Source organism: Dendropsophus ebraccatus, chromosome 2, assembly GCF_027789765.1.
Source record: "Dendropsophus ebraccatus isolate aDenEbr1 chromosome 2, aDenEbr1.pat, whole genome shotgun sequence".
NCBI lineage: Eukaryota > Metazoa > Chordata > Amphibia > Anura > Hylidae > Dendropsophus > Dendropsophus ebraccatus.
In genome coordinates this window covers 131,810,876-131,830,279 of record NC_091455.1, presented here as the reverse complement: position 1 = coordinate 131,830,279, position 19,404 = coordinate 131,810,876, and the positions used below count along the sequence as shown (strand labels likewise).

Below are 19,404 nucleotides of genomic sequence, written 5' to 3'. Positions count from 1 at the left end.
CAACAAGCAGCGGCTGCGGCACCTGCTCACTCCTCACCCCCCAACCCCGGGAATCACCATTAGCTGCTGCGGCGGCACCCCCCCCCCATCCAACCAACCATGCCTGCTTTGGTGCCAGGACATTCCCCCCCCCCCTTCTAACATGCCTGCTCCTGTCATCGCACGGCCCGCTACACACACACAGCCGACGGTGCCTCTAGCTTCCATGCCAGCCCGATCCTGTGCTGTGCCCCTGCTGCACAATGTCAGCATGCTTATGCACAGCACAGGATCAGTCACCGTCGGCTGTGTGTGGAGCCTCCGGTGCTCACCTGCGTCCCCCCATGCGCGCACTGTGTCCCTCCTCCGGTGCTCACCCCTCGCACTGTGCCGCACACACATCCCCGGTGCTCACCCACCGTCTGACGCGCTCACCCCCTCAGTGTACTCCCCCTCCGGCGTTCCCCCCCACCCCCTCACCCCACACAGGTCTGCAAAAACTGCCCCCCCCCTCAGCTATTTCACTGCCTCAGCTCTGCTGTTCCACAGCTTCAGCTCTACTGCCCATCTACCTCACCTCTGCTATATCTTGTGGATATCAGCTCTGCTACATCATGGACCAATCAGGCATAAGCATTGCATGATGGGAGATGTAGTTTTCTGGCTGGCGCCATGTTAAATATAGTTCAGCTTTTAGAAAAACTTGTAACTATGGAATGACAGCAGCTAGAAAGACGGGAAGCGGCTCAAAATACTCAGGAGGACTTGGTGAGTAAGACCAGTTAGGTTTAGGAGCACTTAATTTTTTTTTGCTCTTGGGGGGAATACCCCTTTAATAGTAGAACCTCTGAATACTGATTTTAAAGTAGTCGAATAATTCTACATAGAGACCTATGGCTGTATCCATGTTTTCCCAGACACCCCTATGGCTGTATCCATCTTATCCAAGCAGCAGGATTCAAAGGCTGAGCGTTTAAGTTTGTGCAAACCCATGTTCTCATGATCGGTGGGGCTCCTAGCAGTCAGATGTGGTGATTATAGGAAAACCCCTTTAGGGCTTAATCATAAAAGATCTTACTTCCAATAAGATATTAAATAATGACAGTATGACTGGTGTCATTTTGAAGAAATGATGACAGACCATGCTTGGTTCATTATAGAAACTGTGGTGCAAGCTAAGTCCTCTAACTTTAGAGACCACATTCTGTGAATATTTCATAGCTATTCTCATAATTCAGTGAATGAATTTACTGGTAAAGTGTCTCCCCCGCTAGAAGAATGGCCAGAGGGGGCCTTAGCCCCTAATACAGAGGTGTCTGCTTCTTTGATTTCCATTGCTCTTTTATAAAGCTCTGCTGCTTTCTCAAAATCTCCTTCTTCATACCTGTTAAAACATATAGGAAACAACTTATTTTTTATGACACTACCCAACCCAATATTAATTAAAAGAAGCAACCAAAAACAGGTCATGAATTAAAATAAATGTTGATGAATATGTATTAATGAACAGCAAAAATGCCCTGTGTAATCTTAATGCAATATGAAAACCTCATCATTTTAAGACTGATCATATGTTACACAGACAATAATAAGAGATGTACAGTGGTACCTCAGTGTAAGAGTAACTAACTTGGATTGAGAGCATTTTGCAAGAAGAGCTCACAGTCTTTCAAAATTGTGACTTGGTCCCTGTACTGGGTGGGACGGGCATGGTCTGCATAGCAGGGTCTACAGCCCTGTACTCTGACCAGGAAGTCTCCCTCACCTTCAAAATCATAGCAGATCCACTTAGGCTGGGGCTTACATCAGGAGACAGGACTGTGGAGATGATCTCTTCATAGCTGTAACCCCTCTATCCCCAGACTGAGTGCTGCATTTAAGTGCCCACATCTGCCCTGCACTTACTCTGCTACTATAATGTGCCTGCACTTACACTCAGCCATTCACACTGTTGTATAGAAAAGTCTGTCACTGTCCTTTTCCTCCCTGCTTCTCTATTCTAGCCTGTTTGTACTACACTACTGCATCATGGGTATCTGCAGTTTCATCTTGTATCTACAAACTGCTGTTTTTTCTTCATTCTTATGTCCTTACTATACATTATACTCCACATGCTGACCGCTATACTATACTGTTACATGTTATTCAGAATAAAAAAAAATCATTCCAGTTTTCCAGGACTGGATCCAGCTTTTCTAGGCACCCTGGGTGGAGTGGCACAGAGATCAAAGGCTGCAGGTTGATAAGCAAACTAAGTGTTTCGCTGGAAATGTAAATTCTAGGAGAAGGTGAACAGTAAATATAGAAATGGAAACCTCAAATTGAAGCAAAAGTCTGCAGCACAGCAAACCCATAAAATCTTTTTTTATTCAATCCAAACATCCAGGTAGGTTCACATTAAAGGGGTAGTGCGGCGCTAAACATTTATTCACAAAATAACACACATTACAAAGTTATACAACTTTGTAATGTGTGTTATGTATGTGAATGGCCCCCTTCCCGTGTCCCCCCCACCCACGCTAGACCCGGAAGTGTGGTGCATTATACTTGCTGCATTCGTGTCGACCCCTAGCTGCCATCTTGTGACAATGATGTCATCTTCGGGAAGGAGGGAGGCCGGCCGGACTGCTCCAGCCATCCCTCACGCCACCGCCCCTCTGGCGCGTCATCAGCTGCGATTGGCTGAGCATAACTGTGCCCAGCCCATCGCAGCTGATGACGAGGCAGAGGGGGGGCGGCCAGAGCGGGCCGGCCAGCCTCCCAAAGATGACATCATTGTCACAAGATGGCGGCCGGGGGTCGACACTAATGCAGTAAGTATAATGCACCACACTTCCGGGGTGGGGGGGACATTCACATACATAACACACACATTACAAAGTTGCATAACTTTGTAATGTGTGTTATTTTGTGAATAAATATTTAGCACGGCACTACCCCTTTAAATTGGATAGCATGATCATGGTAGCAGTGGTTTATGCGTTTTTATAGAAATGGGAACATTTAGCTGAACCAAGCAATGCCCTAGAACCGGACTGCAATAACTGAGTAGGTAGAAGCGGTGTCCCTGCCGAGTTTGTCCTGCCTCCTAAGCATCAAGGGGCAGCACTCTGGAGGAACTATGGCTCAATAGCAACAAACTCCTTAAAGGTGTTCATATTAACCACATTAGATGTGGGTGAAGTGAGTAGCAGAGGATGTTCTGATACTTAGTAAGATCACCCTATAAAATGAAGGGGAATAACCACCTAGCAAAGGCAAATAGGGTGTGTACCAGGAGAGTCCAGGATAACACAATCACTCAGTCTGTACGTGGGGAAAAAGACACTTACTTAAACTCACAATGTCTGTTACAGACAGCATTCATAGGATAACTGTTTCCTCAAAGAAGGCATTACTATGATGACGATACACAGGTCATGGTATACACTCTGCCCAAGGGGGAAGGAGAGCAACCTGTGGTACACATAACTGCATGGCAAGGACAGGAGCAGGATCTACCAATAGCACAATAGTCCCCCCTGGCTCCTGTGTTACAAATACAGCCATGGGTATGGCACATGATCCACTGCTCTATTCATTCCTATAGAACAGACGAAACCAGTGCTGTACTCAGCTCCTTCTGGCAGCTCCATTTATTCTCTATAGAGCCACCAGCGAGAGCCAAGTACAGCAGTTGGCTCTTTCCAGTGGCTCTATAAGAACAAATACACCTGACACCTGACTGTGTTGTACTGCAATTTCTCACTTTCTAGGTTTAAATTTTCAGAGATAGTATCTGATGGCAATATTTCAGTGACTATAACAATTATTCCTCCTTTAAAAAAAAGGGGTGGGACGTTAAAGTGACTGGCAGGACATAGATTTGACTATGTAGGTATGTAGCTTATCCAGTCTAACAAAAGCGGTTAGGTATGGTGATAAATTTACTACAATCCAGCAAAGAAATGTAGCTACCTAATAGTTGTAAGGTCAAGGTAAGGTGAGAGGTTTTGAGTCAGGTAACAGGAGAAGCTGCTGGGCCATGGGGGGGGGGAGAGGAATAGCATAGTAAGCAAGAAATAAGATTTTCTGACATTGCCTCTGACCCTTCCCCAACTGCTTTGTTCTACCAAATGATACATCACCTTAATAAGGCAAGGTTTTTCAGGGTTTCTCCTATCCTGGGGTGCATTCGACCAAGACTATCTTCATAAATTTTCATGGCACGCTCATATAGAGGTAAAGCTTCAACTTGTTTTTTCTGAAAGGACAAAACAAGTACCATAAATAAAAGCAAAAGGTATAGTGTGCGAGCTGGTTGGCCTCTTTGCTAGGCAGTTACAGTCCTCCAGCGCAATCCCAGCAGTCAGCTAAATATTTGCTGGCAGGAAGCACTCTCCCTGCCCAGCATAAAGTCTACCCACCAACCACACTGTCACTCACTGAAAGTAACAGGATTGTGTGGGTGCTAGGTAGCGTCTTTGTTGGACAGTGTCAGCGCTACTAACTGCACTTGCTGTCAGAAAAGATTAAACTGACTGTTGAGAGTAGGCTGGATGAGTTTAACTGTACAAAGTATAGCACAGCCTATAATCCCATCCCACAGTCAATGGGACACCTCCTGTTTATAGGTGCCTTCGCCCATGGAACTTGCTGTAAAGAATATGTATATATCTAAGCCCAAGATGGCTGCCTCCATAATAATGCACAGGGAAAATTACAATCAGAAAAAGAAAATACTTAGGAAAAAAATGTTTTTGTTTCTGGCTGGAGTTAGTAAAAGATATCTAGGTGATACAATCTCTTTGAACACTGCAGAGACACCATCACATGTCTCGACGTCAGTGAACTAGCCAGACCTTCCCTCCGGGAAGGAACAACCAAGTCAAAGTGTTCTCCAATCAAGGAAACCACCTCAGCAAGGTATCCATCCACAGACAACTGTTTCGGGGTTTTTGCCCCTCATCAGTGTGGTTTCCTTGATTGGAGAACACTTTGACTTGGTTGTTCCTTCCCGGAGGGAAGGTCTGGCTAGTTCACTGACGTCGAGACATGTGATGGTGTCTCTGCAGTGTTCTTTTGCATATTCGATTTCCCAGGGGGCAATGTTCTAGAATACACTGACGTTGAGACACGTGATGGTGTCTCTGCGGTGTTTTGGTTGATCTCCCTGAGGTCAACCAGCGTCCTTTTACAATCTCTTTGAAGACATTATTACTTCATAGGGAATGCAATTAAGTATTCACGGAAACAGGAAAGATGACAGTCTGTAACAGAAATCTACGAAAGGCTTACCATTTGACAGTACAAAACAGCAAGATTGACCAAGGCAGTAGCAACACTGGGGTGTTTCGGACCAAATGATTTCTGACGGATTTCCACAGCCAGTTCATAAAGGGGTGCTGCTTTATCAAGCTTTCCCTGGAGGAAATTAAAAGCAACAAAAAAAACAAAATCCAAACAATTATAATTATTCTATCCTGTCAATTCTTACCATTCTAAGCCAGTCATACACATTAGATATTTTGCTCTGTATCACCCAATCTCAGGTGTCCAAGTATGGCCTAACATTGTCAGACTGTACTTTAAAGGGAACCAATCATGCAGAAAATCACCCTAATGATAAGGAAACGTGCTGGCACATCACCCAGCACGCTTTCCAAACATCCCCCTGTACCCTCCGTGCCCCCCTCTATTAGATCGTATTCTTACTTTTATGATGTCCCGCGCTGTATGTAAATGCCGGGCAAGTAGTCACGGTGGGCGGTCCTGGGCGGATCTAGTTACGGTCCTGGGCGGTGGAATAGCTGTAATCACGCCCAGAGGGGCGTGATTGAAAGACGTCACCCGGGCCTGCATTCCACGTTGGCGTCGTGCCGATGTCTTTAGGATGCCACGCATGTGCAGTGCGTCAGAATATTCTCCCACCGTACAGCGCATGCAGGTCTTTCAATCACGCCCCTCTGGGCATGATTACAGCTATTCCACCGCCCAGGACCGTGACTAGATACGCCCAGGACCGCCCACCATGACTACTTGCCCGGCATTTACATACAGCACAGGACATCATAAAAGTAAGAATACGATCTAATAGAGGGGGGCATGGAGGGTACAGGGGGATGTTTGGGAAGCGTGCTGGGTGATGTGCCAGCACGTTCCCTTATCATTAGGGTGATCTCCTGCGTGATTGGTTCCCTTTAACCTGTCTTCTCCTTTGCGTTATCTCACTGTCCCTTATTGTCAACAACTTGACCAGCAGTCTTCTGACGCATAACCACATAGATGATCAGTCCTGATATTTTAGGTAGCTGTGGATTACATTGTATAGAGATGTGGTTCTGGATGTACAAGACAAGTACATAAGTAATATACCAAAGAATTATCATTTACATGTGACACGGTCACCCCCTTTTTGCATTTTTTTTTTAATTTATAATTATTTATTTTTCACAAACAAATAATCAAACACATTAAAAAAGGACTACACAAACATTCCACTTATTTCCCTTCCCCTATCCCCCCCCCCCCCAGAAGGACACAGGCGAAAGAAAAAAAAATTATATGGAATTCTTTACTTAATATATTACTATTATTCCCATGGACCCCAAATATTTTGATAGATCTTATTGCCGGGTTTTTTTTATAATAAATCTCCTCATATGAGTTTACCCTTTCTACCATGTTCAACCATTGAAGCCTACTTGGGGGTTCCCCTTTTTGCATTCTGACTTCTCTACACAGGTGTTAAGGGTAAATTTTGCAGTTTTCATACCTTATTTTATATCATTTCATGGTGTTTGTTCCAGTAAAAAGTGATCTTTTATCACCTGCGGATTGTGCTACCTGGATGGGGCTTCATGGGCGCAGTGACACTTAGCCACACCCACATCGCCAAGGCAGGCCCGCCCCCTTTGTGACGTCATCGGCTCATATGCACCCGCCCCATCGGCGGGCATTGGTAAGGGCAGACCTAGAGGGGGTGGGGCCTAGACCTTTAGACTGGGCCGTTCCAATGGCCATTGAGGCCCAGGTAGCACAATCTGCAGATGATAAAAGATCACTTTTTACTGGAACAAGCACCATGACGTATGATATAAAATAAGGTATGAAAACTGCTAAATTTACCCTTTACACCTGTGTAGAGAAGTCATAATGCAAAAAGGGGGTGACAGTGTCACTTTAAGCTAAGTATTCTAAAAATACAGAGTGCATTCTAGAATCAGGTACTTGGACAATGGGCACCTTTTTACTGAGATGTATTTTTATTGTTTATTTGCTTCCTACTGTTTTGCTGCTGTGGAGTATGTAACTCATTCACACAGATGTCTATCTTGCTGCTTTAGACAAATGGGACAGGACACTACTCCTGGCTATGTAAGCTCTCTCTGTTCTCTGCTCTCCTCTCAGTGTTAGAGACAACAGCAGGGAGAAGGAGGAGAAGAATGGAAAGTACACTTTACAGTGGGGAGGATGAAAAACACCCAAATCTTCAGAAAGGGCAGATCACAAGGGATGTACTGAATCTGTTATATATGTACAGATGAAGAGGAGAGCATACACAGCATTCTGCACAGGCAGGGATGAATCACACAAGTGTTATATAAAATTGTATATATCTTAAAAGCACACAAAGCAGACTCTGAAGAGGGTGGAGAGTCCGCAGGAGGACACTGGGGGAGCATGATAAGGTAAGTACATCTTTAAGCATGCACACTGCCATTCTTTACAGCAGGGGTAGGGAACCTTGGCTTTCCAGCTTTTGCAAAACTACAACTCCCAGCTTTAGCTTTGGGTGTCCAGTCATGATGGGAGTTGTAGTTCAGCTAGAGAGCCAAGGTTCCCTACCCCTGCTTTATAGACTCCAGGGGTGTTATGGTACTGGCCAAAAAAAAAAAAACAGTATAGGACTTACTTTTCTTTTGTAAAGCAAAGCAAGATGCTTCACAGTATAGGCCAATGACGGATGGTCTGGAGACAAAGCCCTCCTCCTGATGTCTAATGCTCTCTCATAAAGTTCCTCTGCTTTATCATACTGTTTTTTCTCATTGTATAGAGCAGCTAGATTGTTTAAAGACTGGGCACAGTCAGGATGTTCTGAACCAAGAACACGTTCCCTCATTTCCAATGATCGCTTTAGAAACATTTCCGCTGTTCTACAAAAATACAAATACGTAAAAAGAATTTCAAATGTACTTACTACAGATAACTAAGCTCTGGACTGTGGGGTACATGGAGTAACCTTTTACTTTGTGGTACATGCTGGCATACTGGTGTGCAGGTGTATACTGTATCTACGTTCAAACCATTTCTAAGCATATATTGTTATTTTGCAGGACTCAAAATTGCAGGCGGCAGTGCTATTGGATCCTGCAAAATAACAGTATATACCTGAAAACGGACTGAACACAAACACTTGTAGATCAGTTTCAGGCCACTAAACTCAATGTACCCAGCACAAATATTCAGCGGTATACATTGTCATATTGTTGTGGCAGTATGCCAATGTATATTGCTATTATCAGATGTGAACATAACTTTATATTCTTTTAATATTTATATAACAGTCAGCACTGCACAATATGATGCAGCTATTTAAATCATAAAGATAAAATAAAAATGATTTATTTGTGTATTCCTAAATTGGAGCTGAATTTAATTTATTGGTTCATAGCTTGTTTTAGCAGCATGTTACATTAAAATAATTATAAAAAATAAAAGAAAACTGTAGATATGCATCAAGTACGATTAAAGGGGTTGGCCACTTTATAGTAAAATAGGTCAGTGTACAGTATTAGTAAGTGTACTCACTGTATATACTCACAGCAGCTCCCGGTGTACCTCATAGAGCTAATATCAGACTCCCCTCCTCCAGGCTGGGCTGCCCTGCTCTGTGGTGTTTTGGTCCATAAGATTGCTTACATGGAGAAGCATGTGACCATGCCCCGCCCCCTAGTGTCCACCACTGAGCCTGTATATGTTTATGGAGAACACAGTGGACAGGGCCTGGTCACATGCTCCTCCATGTCGGCCATTTTATGGACTGAAACAAAACAGAACAGGGCACCCCAGCCTGGTGAAGGGGAGTCTGATTTTAGCTCTATGAGGTACACAGGGAGCTGCATTCACTATATACAGTGAGTACACTTACTAATACTTTGTACTGACCTATTTTACTATAAAGTGGCCAACCCCTTTAATAAATGAATACTCAAACCTATAGAAACAAATTATTAATAGAGATGATAAAACTTAAAGCACATAGATATATAGATCATGAACATGTTAGTCAGTACTCAGTACTCACTCCAGATTGTTCTGCAGATAATACAGGACTCCCAGTTCATTCAAGGTTCTTGCATTATCTGAAGTGTCTTTGCCCAGTGTCAGTTCCTCCAGCTGAAGAGCTCGACGCCTTAAAAGTGCAAACCCATACTAAACAGAAGGAAACGAAATTATGAGATTTTTAGAACCTTGCCATGTGCAACTCTTATTATTGACAACTTGCAATTACACCCCCCTCCAACAACAGGATAACAAGATGTGTCCTCACAGTCTGCACTGAAGGTCAGCACTGACTAGGCAGTGTCAGTGTGTAGGACCACACCAATAGGTTGTCAATTTATTCATACATTTCCAGGAGGAATGGCTGAATGCAGAGTTCTAAGAAAAGATAACCCTTCTATTTTATGGAAAACGTCAGTATTTACTAAACAGATATATTAAGAGAGCCAAAGGTCCTACTTTATAAAGACTGGCTTTTCAGAGTCCTGGGCTGCAGGCCAACATGCCCAAATCTATGCATCAAAGAAAAGATTTTGCTAAAGCTTCTGAAAGGTTTTTATGCAAAAGCAAAATACATAAATCTAATAAAAATCCATCTACAATCAATATCTAAAAGTAAAGTAACATCTGCCTAAAGTCAGCCAGTGTCAGGAGGATTAATACTAGCCTTACCACACTCCCTTTTCTTCTTGCAGCTTTCTGTCGAATTTTGAATGATCTTTTCCTGAGTTGTTCGGCTTGCTCATATCTGTACAGAACAAAATAATTACACCAGACTCACATCACAATGGCTTAAAAAAAATGACTCATAAACTGAAGATTCTGGCATATTAAAGGGGACTGTTCAGACCTGTACCATTTGGAAGATAGAGCCGGGAGAAGACGTGCCTAGCCCCACCTAGTTGACACTGTACGGAGCTTCTCTCTGCTGGTTTAGCACTGCCCATATCAGGTTGTACATTCCTGCACAGCACATTAATGTGGCCACTGAAGGTAAGTGTACCAGGAGCCATTCTGTGCTACACTGGTGGATGGCAAGGCATTGTTCTTTCTTAACCCAACCCCCCAGCTAGTGAATGCAGGCCACAGTGCCCTCTAAGGTCTAAACAATTTGCCATCAAGCCCTCCTCTGTTTGTTCACATATCTAAATGCATGTAATTTGTTCTTACATGCTGTGGCATAGTGGTAGTTACAAACTAACACAGGGCATGCTAAGGCATATATAGATATACATACATGCACACATATGCATCACACATGAGAGATGCAGATGTAGTCTCTTCACCTTGAGCTCTTGCAATACGCAAAAGGTTTATGTCAAAATGAGTAAGATTGAGGAGACACAGTCTAAGGGCTCTACTTGAAGTCAAGTGACCATACACTCTATAAACCACCCACAGATTGAAAATGTGCAGCACTTAGGAGTGAGCAACTAATAATAATATTTACAAAGCAGGAATGTTTGAAAAGTGAGATTTTTGGTATGAGGTTTATAGAAAAAACCCTTTAAGGGTAGCTTCACACGTACCGACTGCGGCAGGGCAACACACTGATTGGCCGGGCGGGAGAGCAGTACGCCGGGACCCCGTGCAGCGAGGACAGGTAATGTATACAGAGCGGGAGCCGGGCGACAGCTGAAGGGGTTAAGCGGCTGGCAGAATTACATACATGCAGCGGTGGTTCAGACCGCTGTGTTTATGTAGTGAAAGTGATCTGTCAGGGTCTAGCAGACTCACAGTGTTATTAACGCTGCGAGTCGGTACGTGTGAAGCTACCCTTATGCATTTAAAGTGTGAACAAGCACCATCATATTACCAAAAATATAGGCGCCCAATATAATAGTTACACATGGATGTTGGGTGAATTGTGCAGTTGTCTTACTTGTTTTGCTTCTGGTACAGTACAGCTAACGCATCAAGCTCCCAGGCTACTCGCAGATGATCGCTACCATAGGCATTTTCACTTATTTCTAGAGCTTGTTTATAAAGCTGTTCAGCATTTCCAAATTTCTTGGATTGCACATAGACTCCTGCCAGCTGATGTAGAGACTGAGCCACGCTGGGGTGATCTGGATCTAGTGCAGTCTCTCGGATCTCCAGTGAACGCTGAAGGGGTGTCACAGCCTACATAATAAAAAAAAGCTTGAGTGCTGTTCTGCAACTTTACAACCACACACAGTAAGAACAGTCATAGAAGAATACAAATTAAGAACACCATATGTAATACAGAAAAGTTATGTTAGAACCAAAGCCATCCACTTTATTCAAACACACTATACAGACAAATGGATAGGATTGAGCAAGTGCCAGCCCACCTTTGCAATGAATAGCAGAGTCATGTCTGGCAGTTTTTTTCAATAGGCTTACCATGCAAAATTTTGTGGCTTTTTTTCTAAATCATATTAAATGGTCACTGGCATTTCAAACACCTTCCATTCCCATATGATCTGCATTGTCCATTTAAGGTACATCAAAGCTACCTTCTCATATCAGCGACTGCAGTTCAGTGCTTTGCGTAACCCCTTTCTTGTTGTGTTGCTGCTGTTTATCTTATTACTGCTCTCATATCACCTGACAAAGCCAGTGCATTAATAACCCCTTCTCTCTCCACATATAATCTATAGTAATGAAAATAACTTCCCAGCACAGTGGAGCCTGTTCATTCCAGTGCACTTTCACCAGCACTACAATGTGTTCCCAATTATTATGCAAAAGTGTTTAGGAGTGATAAGGTAAGAATTTTTTTGTTTGTCAGTTAAACTGATTGATGGTGATGTGTGTCAGGGCTTTTTATATCACTGAAAGCAATTGCAGATACCTGTGCTAATTAGTTTGGCAGGTGGGTCCAATTAAAGGCAAGACTACTTAAGAAGGATGTACCACATTATTAGGCAGCCTACATGTTGAGCCAAAATGGGAAAGAAAAAGGATCTGTCGGGTGCTGAGAAGCAACAAATTGTGGAGTGTTTAGGTCAAGGCATGACTACAATCAACATTGCCAAGACACTTCATCGAGATCATTTCCAACAGGCAATTACATCAGGTTAAAAGAGCAGCTACAAAAATGCCTTGTCATAGTAGCAGACAAGTTTTTGAAACTGCTGGTGCCCCCAACGTCCCTCGAACAACAAGATGCAGGGTGCTTCAGAGGTTTGTAGCTGTGCGTAAGCCATCCTGTCGACCTCCTCTATCCACTTACACAAGCAGAAACGGCTCCAGTGGGCCAAACAATACATGAAGACTGACTTCAAAACAGTTTTGTTCACCGATGAGTGCCGTGCAACGCTTGATGGCCCAGATGGATGGAGTGGAGGATGGCTGGTTGATGGGCTCCCCATGCAAACACAGCTACGGTGCCAACAAGGAGGAGGTGGAGTAATGTTTTGGGCTGGAATCATGGGGAGAAAGATTGTCGGCCCCTTTAGGATCCATGAGGGGGTTAAGATGAACTCCATAATGTATGTGGAGTTTCTCAAACAGCACTTTCTGCCATGGTTCAAGAAGAAGAAGAACCGTGCATTTCGCAGCAAGATAATTTTCATGCATGATAATGCACCGTCTCATGCGGCAAATAACACATCTGCATCTCTGGCTGCTATGGGCATAAAAGGGGACAAACTTATGGTGTGGCCCCCATGCTCCCCTGACCTCAACCCCATTGAGAACCTCTGGAGCATCATCAAAAAGGAGTGTCTATGATAGAGGGAGGCAGTTCACATGTAAGCAACAGCTCTGGAAGGGTATTCTGTCCTCATGCTAAACAAATGAAGCAGAAAACATCCAAAAACTGACAAATTCAATGGACGAGAGTGTTCTGAAGCTCCTTTCCAACAAGGGGTCCTATGTGCAAATGTAACATCACCTAGAATAAATTTTTGACTTTAAAACGGTTCGATTTTAGTTTGTAATAATCTGCTAATGTCACAAACAACCATTTTTGTTGTTCTTAATCCTTAGAGGACCGGGCCAATTTAAATTTTTGCGTTTTCGTTTTTTCCTCCTTGTGCTTTAAAGGCCATAACACTTGCATTTTTCCACCTAGAAACCCACATGAGCCCTTACTTTTTGCGCCACTAATTGTACTTTGCAATGATAGGCTGAATTTTGTCATAAAGTACACTGCGAAACCAGAAAAAAATTCAATGTGTGCTGAAATTGAAAAAAAAAACAAAAAACAGATTTCTTTTATTTTTTTATTTTTTTTTCGTTTTTACGCCGCTCGCCCTGGGGTAAAACTGACTTGTTATATATGTTTCTCAAGTCGTTACGATTACAACGATGTAACATGTATAACTTTTATATTATGTGATGGCTTGTAAAAAATTCAAACTATTGTTAACAAATATATGTTCCTTAAATCGCTCTATTCCCTGGCTTATAGCGCTGTTATCCTTTAGTCTATAGGGCTGTCTCAGGTGTCATTTTTTGCGCCATGATGTGTTCTTTCTATCGGTACATTGATTGCGCATATGCAATTTTTTGCTCACTTTTTATTACAATTTTTCTGGATTTGATGTTACCAAAAATGTGCAATTTTGAACTTTGGGATTTTTCTGCGCTTACACCATTTACCGTGCGAGATCAGGAATGTAATAAATTAATAGTTCGGGCGATTACACACTCAGCGATAACAAACATGTTCATTTATTTATTTATTTTTATAACATGGGAAAAGGGGGGTGATTCAAACTTTTATTAGGGGAGGGGGCTTTTTATTAACAACACTGTTTTTTTTTTTTACACTTATACTAGAAACCCCCCTGGGGGACTTCTAGTATAAGCACACTGATCTGTCATTGAGATCTATGCTGTATAGTTATATAGCATAGATCAATGAGATAGGCACTGGATTGCTTCCGGCTGCTGCAGCCGGAGGCAATCGAGTGCCGAGCCGGAATCAGCGCCATTACGGCATAGACCCCGGCCGGAGGATGTGTAGATCGCTCCTCTGGGACAACGTCCCGGGGGGGGGGGCGATCCACCCCACTAGACACCAGAGATGGCTGCATACAAGTAATCATATGCAGCTGTCAACTTTGACAGCTGCATAGGATTACTTACTTAGCGGGCACGGCAATCGGACCGTGCACACTAACAGCCACAGTCCCAGGCTACATGCGGCACCCAGGACTGCGGCGGTTCACAGCGCGGCCCCGCTCTGCACACCCGTAGGCGGCCCTGGACGTACAGGTATGCCCAGGGTAGTCTAGGGGTTAATAAAAATGAAAAGGTTGAAAACTTGAATAGTTGATGACTGGAAAATTACAATGACTGCAATTCATATAGGTAATTTTGGAAATTATGAGGAAAATATTATTTGCATAATAATTTGAAACAGGAGTGCATGTCGTGGCACAGCAGAGAGCAGTACGTGCTGGGCTGTGATTGGCCAGAAAGGAGGAAGTGACTGTGTGTGCACTATTGACATCTCAGCCCTGATCCCACCCCAGAAATAAAAAGTGTGAGAAATAGCTGTGCACAATGGAGGGGACACTCAGGGGCTCAATAACAGCAGGGGACAGCTGAAATGTCCCCACTCTGAAGTATTAATGTAAAGCATGCAGATTTTTAAAAATGTTTTGAAATGACAGATACACTTTTATTTTTGTATATTGATTTATACTGTTGATGTATACAATAGTTTGTTCAGAAGTTTGTGATCATTTAAAGGAAATGTATTGTCTAGTTTTTTTTTTCACCAATTCTTTTTCCTAATGTGTTTCCATTTGATGATTGTTTTGTACAATGTTATGACCATTTTGCCTGAGCAGTCTTTACCGTTTAAAGACATACTTTAATGCAAGGTTCATAGACATAGGCAACAATGGGCAGGAGCTGTCCAAGTGATATGAATGGTAAACAATACTGGGCCTACTCAATGACCTTTGCCTAGGTCATTCCTAAGGGAGGTGGGAGACTACACAGTAAACATCTACTGTCTTATCAATATATTAGTGTCAAAATTCACTGTAAGGGTACAAACCCACACACCGTATACACAGCAGATACGCAACAAATACGCAGCAAATACGCAGCAGATTTGTTGGTACAGATTTGATGCTGTGTTCAGTTATTTAGATATAATCTGCTGCGTTTTTGCTGCGTATTTGCTGCGTGTTTGCTGCGTATCGCAGCAGTAAATACGCTGCTTATACGGCGTGTGGGTTTATACCCTAAGGGTACAAACACACACGGCATATACGCTGCGTATTTACTGCTGCGATACGCAGCAGATACGCAGCAGATTAGATGTAAATAACTGAACACAGTATCAAATCTGCTGCGTATCTGCTGCGTGTGTTTGTACCCTAATGCTGTACAAATCACTTTCCAGCATCATCTTCCTTATCATAGGCACAACAGAAAGTCTCACATCAAGGGCCGTACAGCGAGCGGTACCTAGATCCCAGCCCACTGTCCCTGCCTACTTCACATGCTGCCCTAAATGACACACCCTAAGTGAAGGATGATCCTTACGCTATTAAAGTGCTTTTAAAAAAAGCAAACAGTCCTGGTCGGTAACAGTACAGTAACGTCAGGCCACAAATCAAAACACCACCCGCTCCTGAAACGAAGATGTGACTGCTGCCGCAGAAGCAAGGTCAGGTAAGTTGACACTCAGCCAAGTTTTAAGCCAAGTGACTAGAATAAAAACTGCAAGATTTCAGGATTATTGTATAATATGGATAGTAAAATGGAGAAAAATTACCCCAAATTTATATATATATATATATATATATATATATATATATATATATATATATATATATATATATATATCTATATCATAAAAATCAAAGTCTGTCTGTCTCTCTTTCTGTCTGTCTGTCTGTCCTCTATAGACTTCCAAACGCCTGAACCGTTTGACCCCAAATTTGGCACACAGATACATTGGGTGCCCGGGAAGGTTATTGCGAAGGTCCCGTCCCCGCCAGATGTACAGGAGAGGAGGGGGAGGGGAAAGAGAGGCGCCCTATAGAGATGAATGGGAAAATCTCCTCACTGCAAACACAGGTGATATAATTAGCTGCAGCAGACACGGCAGTTGGAGCCTTAGCAACCAATAGGATTACTGCTTTCATTTTCACAGGGAGCAATGGTTGCTAGGGAAGCTGCCTCACAACATCCACAGTAATAACTGGTAGACTCCCTACTCCATCTATACAGGACATGTATATACAGGACCCCCTACTCCATCTATACAGGACATGTATATACAGGACCCCCTACTCCATCTATACAGGACATGTATATACAGGACCCCCTACTCCATCTATACAGTACATGTATACAGGACCCCCTACTCCATCTATACAGTACATGTATATACAGGGCCCCCTACTCCATCTATACAGTACATGTATATACAGGGCCCCCTACTCCATTTATACAGTACATGTATATACAGGACCCCCTACTCCATCTATACAGTACATGTATATACAGGGCCCCCTACTCCATCTATACAGTACATGTATATACAGGGCCCCCTACTCCATCTATACAGTACATGTATATACAGGGCCCCCTACTCCATCTATACAGTACATGTATATACAGGAGCCCCTACTCCATCCATACAGTACATGTATATACAGGGCAAAACAGGTATACCAAACTGTGACTGGGTAAGGCTAGGTTCACACTGCGTTTTCAGCATCCGTTTAACGCATCCGTTTTTTGAAAAAAACGCATAAAAAACGGATTGCAAAAAACGGATTCATTTGTGTGCATCCGTTTTTCCATTGACTTCCATTATAAAAAAAAACGGATCCGTTTTTTTTTGACGGACCAAAACGGACAAAAAAACGTTGCTGACCCTATTTTTCTGGACGTTAAAAAAACGGATCCGTTAAACGGATGCTGAAAACACAGTGTGAACCTAGCCTAACACTGCTACACCAGACCTGACCAATACCGCCATACTGTGCTGGATAACACCGCCACACCAGACCTGACCAATACCGCCATACTGTGACTGGGTAACACTGCTACACCAGACCTGACCAATACCGCCATACTGTGCTGGATAACACTGTCATACCAGACCTGACCAATACCGCCATACTGTGACTGGATAACACTGCCAGACCTGACCAATACCGCCATACTGTGACTGGATAACACCTCCATACCAGACCTGACCAATACCGCCATACTGTGACTGGATAACACCTCCATACCAGACCTGACCAATACCGCCATACTGTGACTGGGTAACACCGCCACACCAGTCCTGACCAATACCACTATACTGTGACTGGATAACACCATCATATCAGACCTGACCAATACTGCCATACTGTGACTGGATAACACCGCTATACCAGACCTGACCAATACCACCATACCGTGACTGGATAACACCGCCACACCAGACCTGACCAATACCGCCATACTGTGACTGGATAACACCCCCATACCAGACATGACCAATACCGACACACTGTGACTGAATAACACTGCCATACGGGTAAATACAACCCTGCAGGTATACAGGACACTACAGGTATACAGGACCCCAAAACTATACACTACAATTGCACGGGACCTCCACAAAACTATATACTACAGGTATAAAGGACCCCAAAACTATATACTAAAGGTATACAGGACCTCCACCAACTATATACTTCAGGTATACAGGAACTCCACCAACTATATACTACAGGTATATAGGACCCCAAACTATACACTACAGGTATACAGGACCTACACCAACTCTATAATACAGGTATATAGCACCTTCACCAACTCTATACTACAAGTATACAGGACCCCAAATATACTACAAGTATACAGGACCCCAAATATACTACAGGTATACAGGAACTCCACCAGCTATATACTACAGGTATATAGGACCCCAAACTATACACTACAGGTATACAGGACCTCCACCAACTCTTTACTATAGTTATACAGGACCCTCAAACTATTTACTACAGGTATACAGGACCCCCGAACTATATACTATAGGTATACAAGACCTCCACCAATTATACACTACAGGTATCCAGGACCCTCAAACTATAAACTACAGGTATACAAGACCTCCACCAACTATACATTACAGGTATACAGCACCAACTATATACTACAGGTATACAGGACCCCTGAACTATACAGTACAGGTATACAGGACCTTCACCAACTGTACACTGCAGGTATACAGGACCTCCCTCAACTATACACTATAGTTATACAGCCCCCCCAACTATGCACTACAGATATGCGAGACCCCTAAAAACTATACATTGTGGGTATACAGAACCCCTCCAACTATGCACTACAGGTATACACTAATTCCACTGATTAACTCAGATGAAACAATACCTTTAGCTTGGCCTCCTGGGCACCTTAGAACAAATCTAATTAACACACTGACACTTTATACCCGGGCAGCGCCGGGTACATTTTCTAGTATATATATATATATATATATATATATATATATATATATATATATATACAAACACACACACACACATTTAACATAAAAACTTGATTTAACCTATAGGTCATTTTCTGATCACACATTCCCTTTAAAGACAAGCTGATGACTCATATTTCATTACTAAACAAATGCATATATGAGCGGTAGAAAGCAAGTGACCTGACTAAGGAGACCCAAGTCTTTGAGAAAGCGCCCAAGTGTTTCATACAGGTCAGCCAAGCAGGTCATGCTCTCCTCCCCTTCACAGCTTTTCTCATATTGCTTCAGAGCATCAAAATATTCTGTGGCCATTGAGTTCTTGTCTTTCCCAACAAGTTGCCAGTAATTGAGCAATTCAGCAAAATGTCCCCTGAGAACAAATGAAACATGTAAAAGCATGTTCATGAAGCAGAAATGTATGTCAAACAAGATGAAATAATAGTGTACCCCAAAAGATCTAATACATGACATGTTCCGCAAAAGACCAACCTTTTGTAAAGATTCTGTGATACAAACAAGTTCATGAGACATCTGTGGAGCTTCTGCTTCTCCCCTTGTTGCTGGAAAAGCCATGTGAGCTCATCTGCACTTCTCCATGTTACTCTGTCTCCACTAGGAAAAAAGAGGGTAATTGCTCCATTTAAGACTGTGTTACGCTTTTAAACACTGTCAAAATACACACAAAAAAACCTCTATTACAGCAACTGCTCCTCTCCTTTATCCAA

The 19,404-nt window shown here is 43.0% G+C and overlaps 1 protein-coding gene across 2 annotated transcripts in view; it reads right to left on the bottom strand.

Moving 5' to 3' along the window:
* Positions 1-495: 495 nt before the first annotated feature.
* The window catches only part of NPHP3 (nephrocystin 3), a 52,540-nt gene continuing 33,631 nt past the window's right edge, over positions 496-19,404 (bottom strand). For both annotated transcript variants that reach the window (XM_069958345.1, XM_069958346.1), the window contains exons 20-28: positions 19,169-19,291; positions 18,860-19,049; positions 11,126-11,367; positions 9,916-9,991; positions 9,266-9,393; positions 7,874-8,114; positions 5,257-5,382; positions 4,107-4,222; positions 496-1,363 (exon numbers count right to left, since the gene is read on the bottom strand). In XM_069958345.1, the coding sequence (XP_069814446.1) occupies positions 1,207-1,363; positions 4,107-4,222; positions 5,257-5,382; positions 7,874-8,114; positions 9,266-9,393; positions 9,916-9,991; positions 11,126-11,367; positions 18,860-19,049; positions 19,169-19,291 (1,399 nt within the window). In that variant the 3' untranslated portion in view covers positions 496-1,206. The remainder of the gene's footprint in view (positions 1,364-4,106; positions 4,223-5,256; positions 5,383-7,873; positions 8,115-9,265; positions 9,394-9,915; positions 9,992-11,125; positions 11,368-18,859; positions 19,050-19,168; positions 19,292-19,404) is intronic.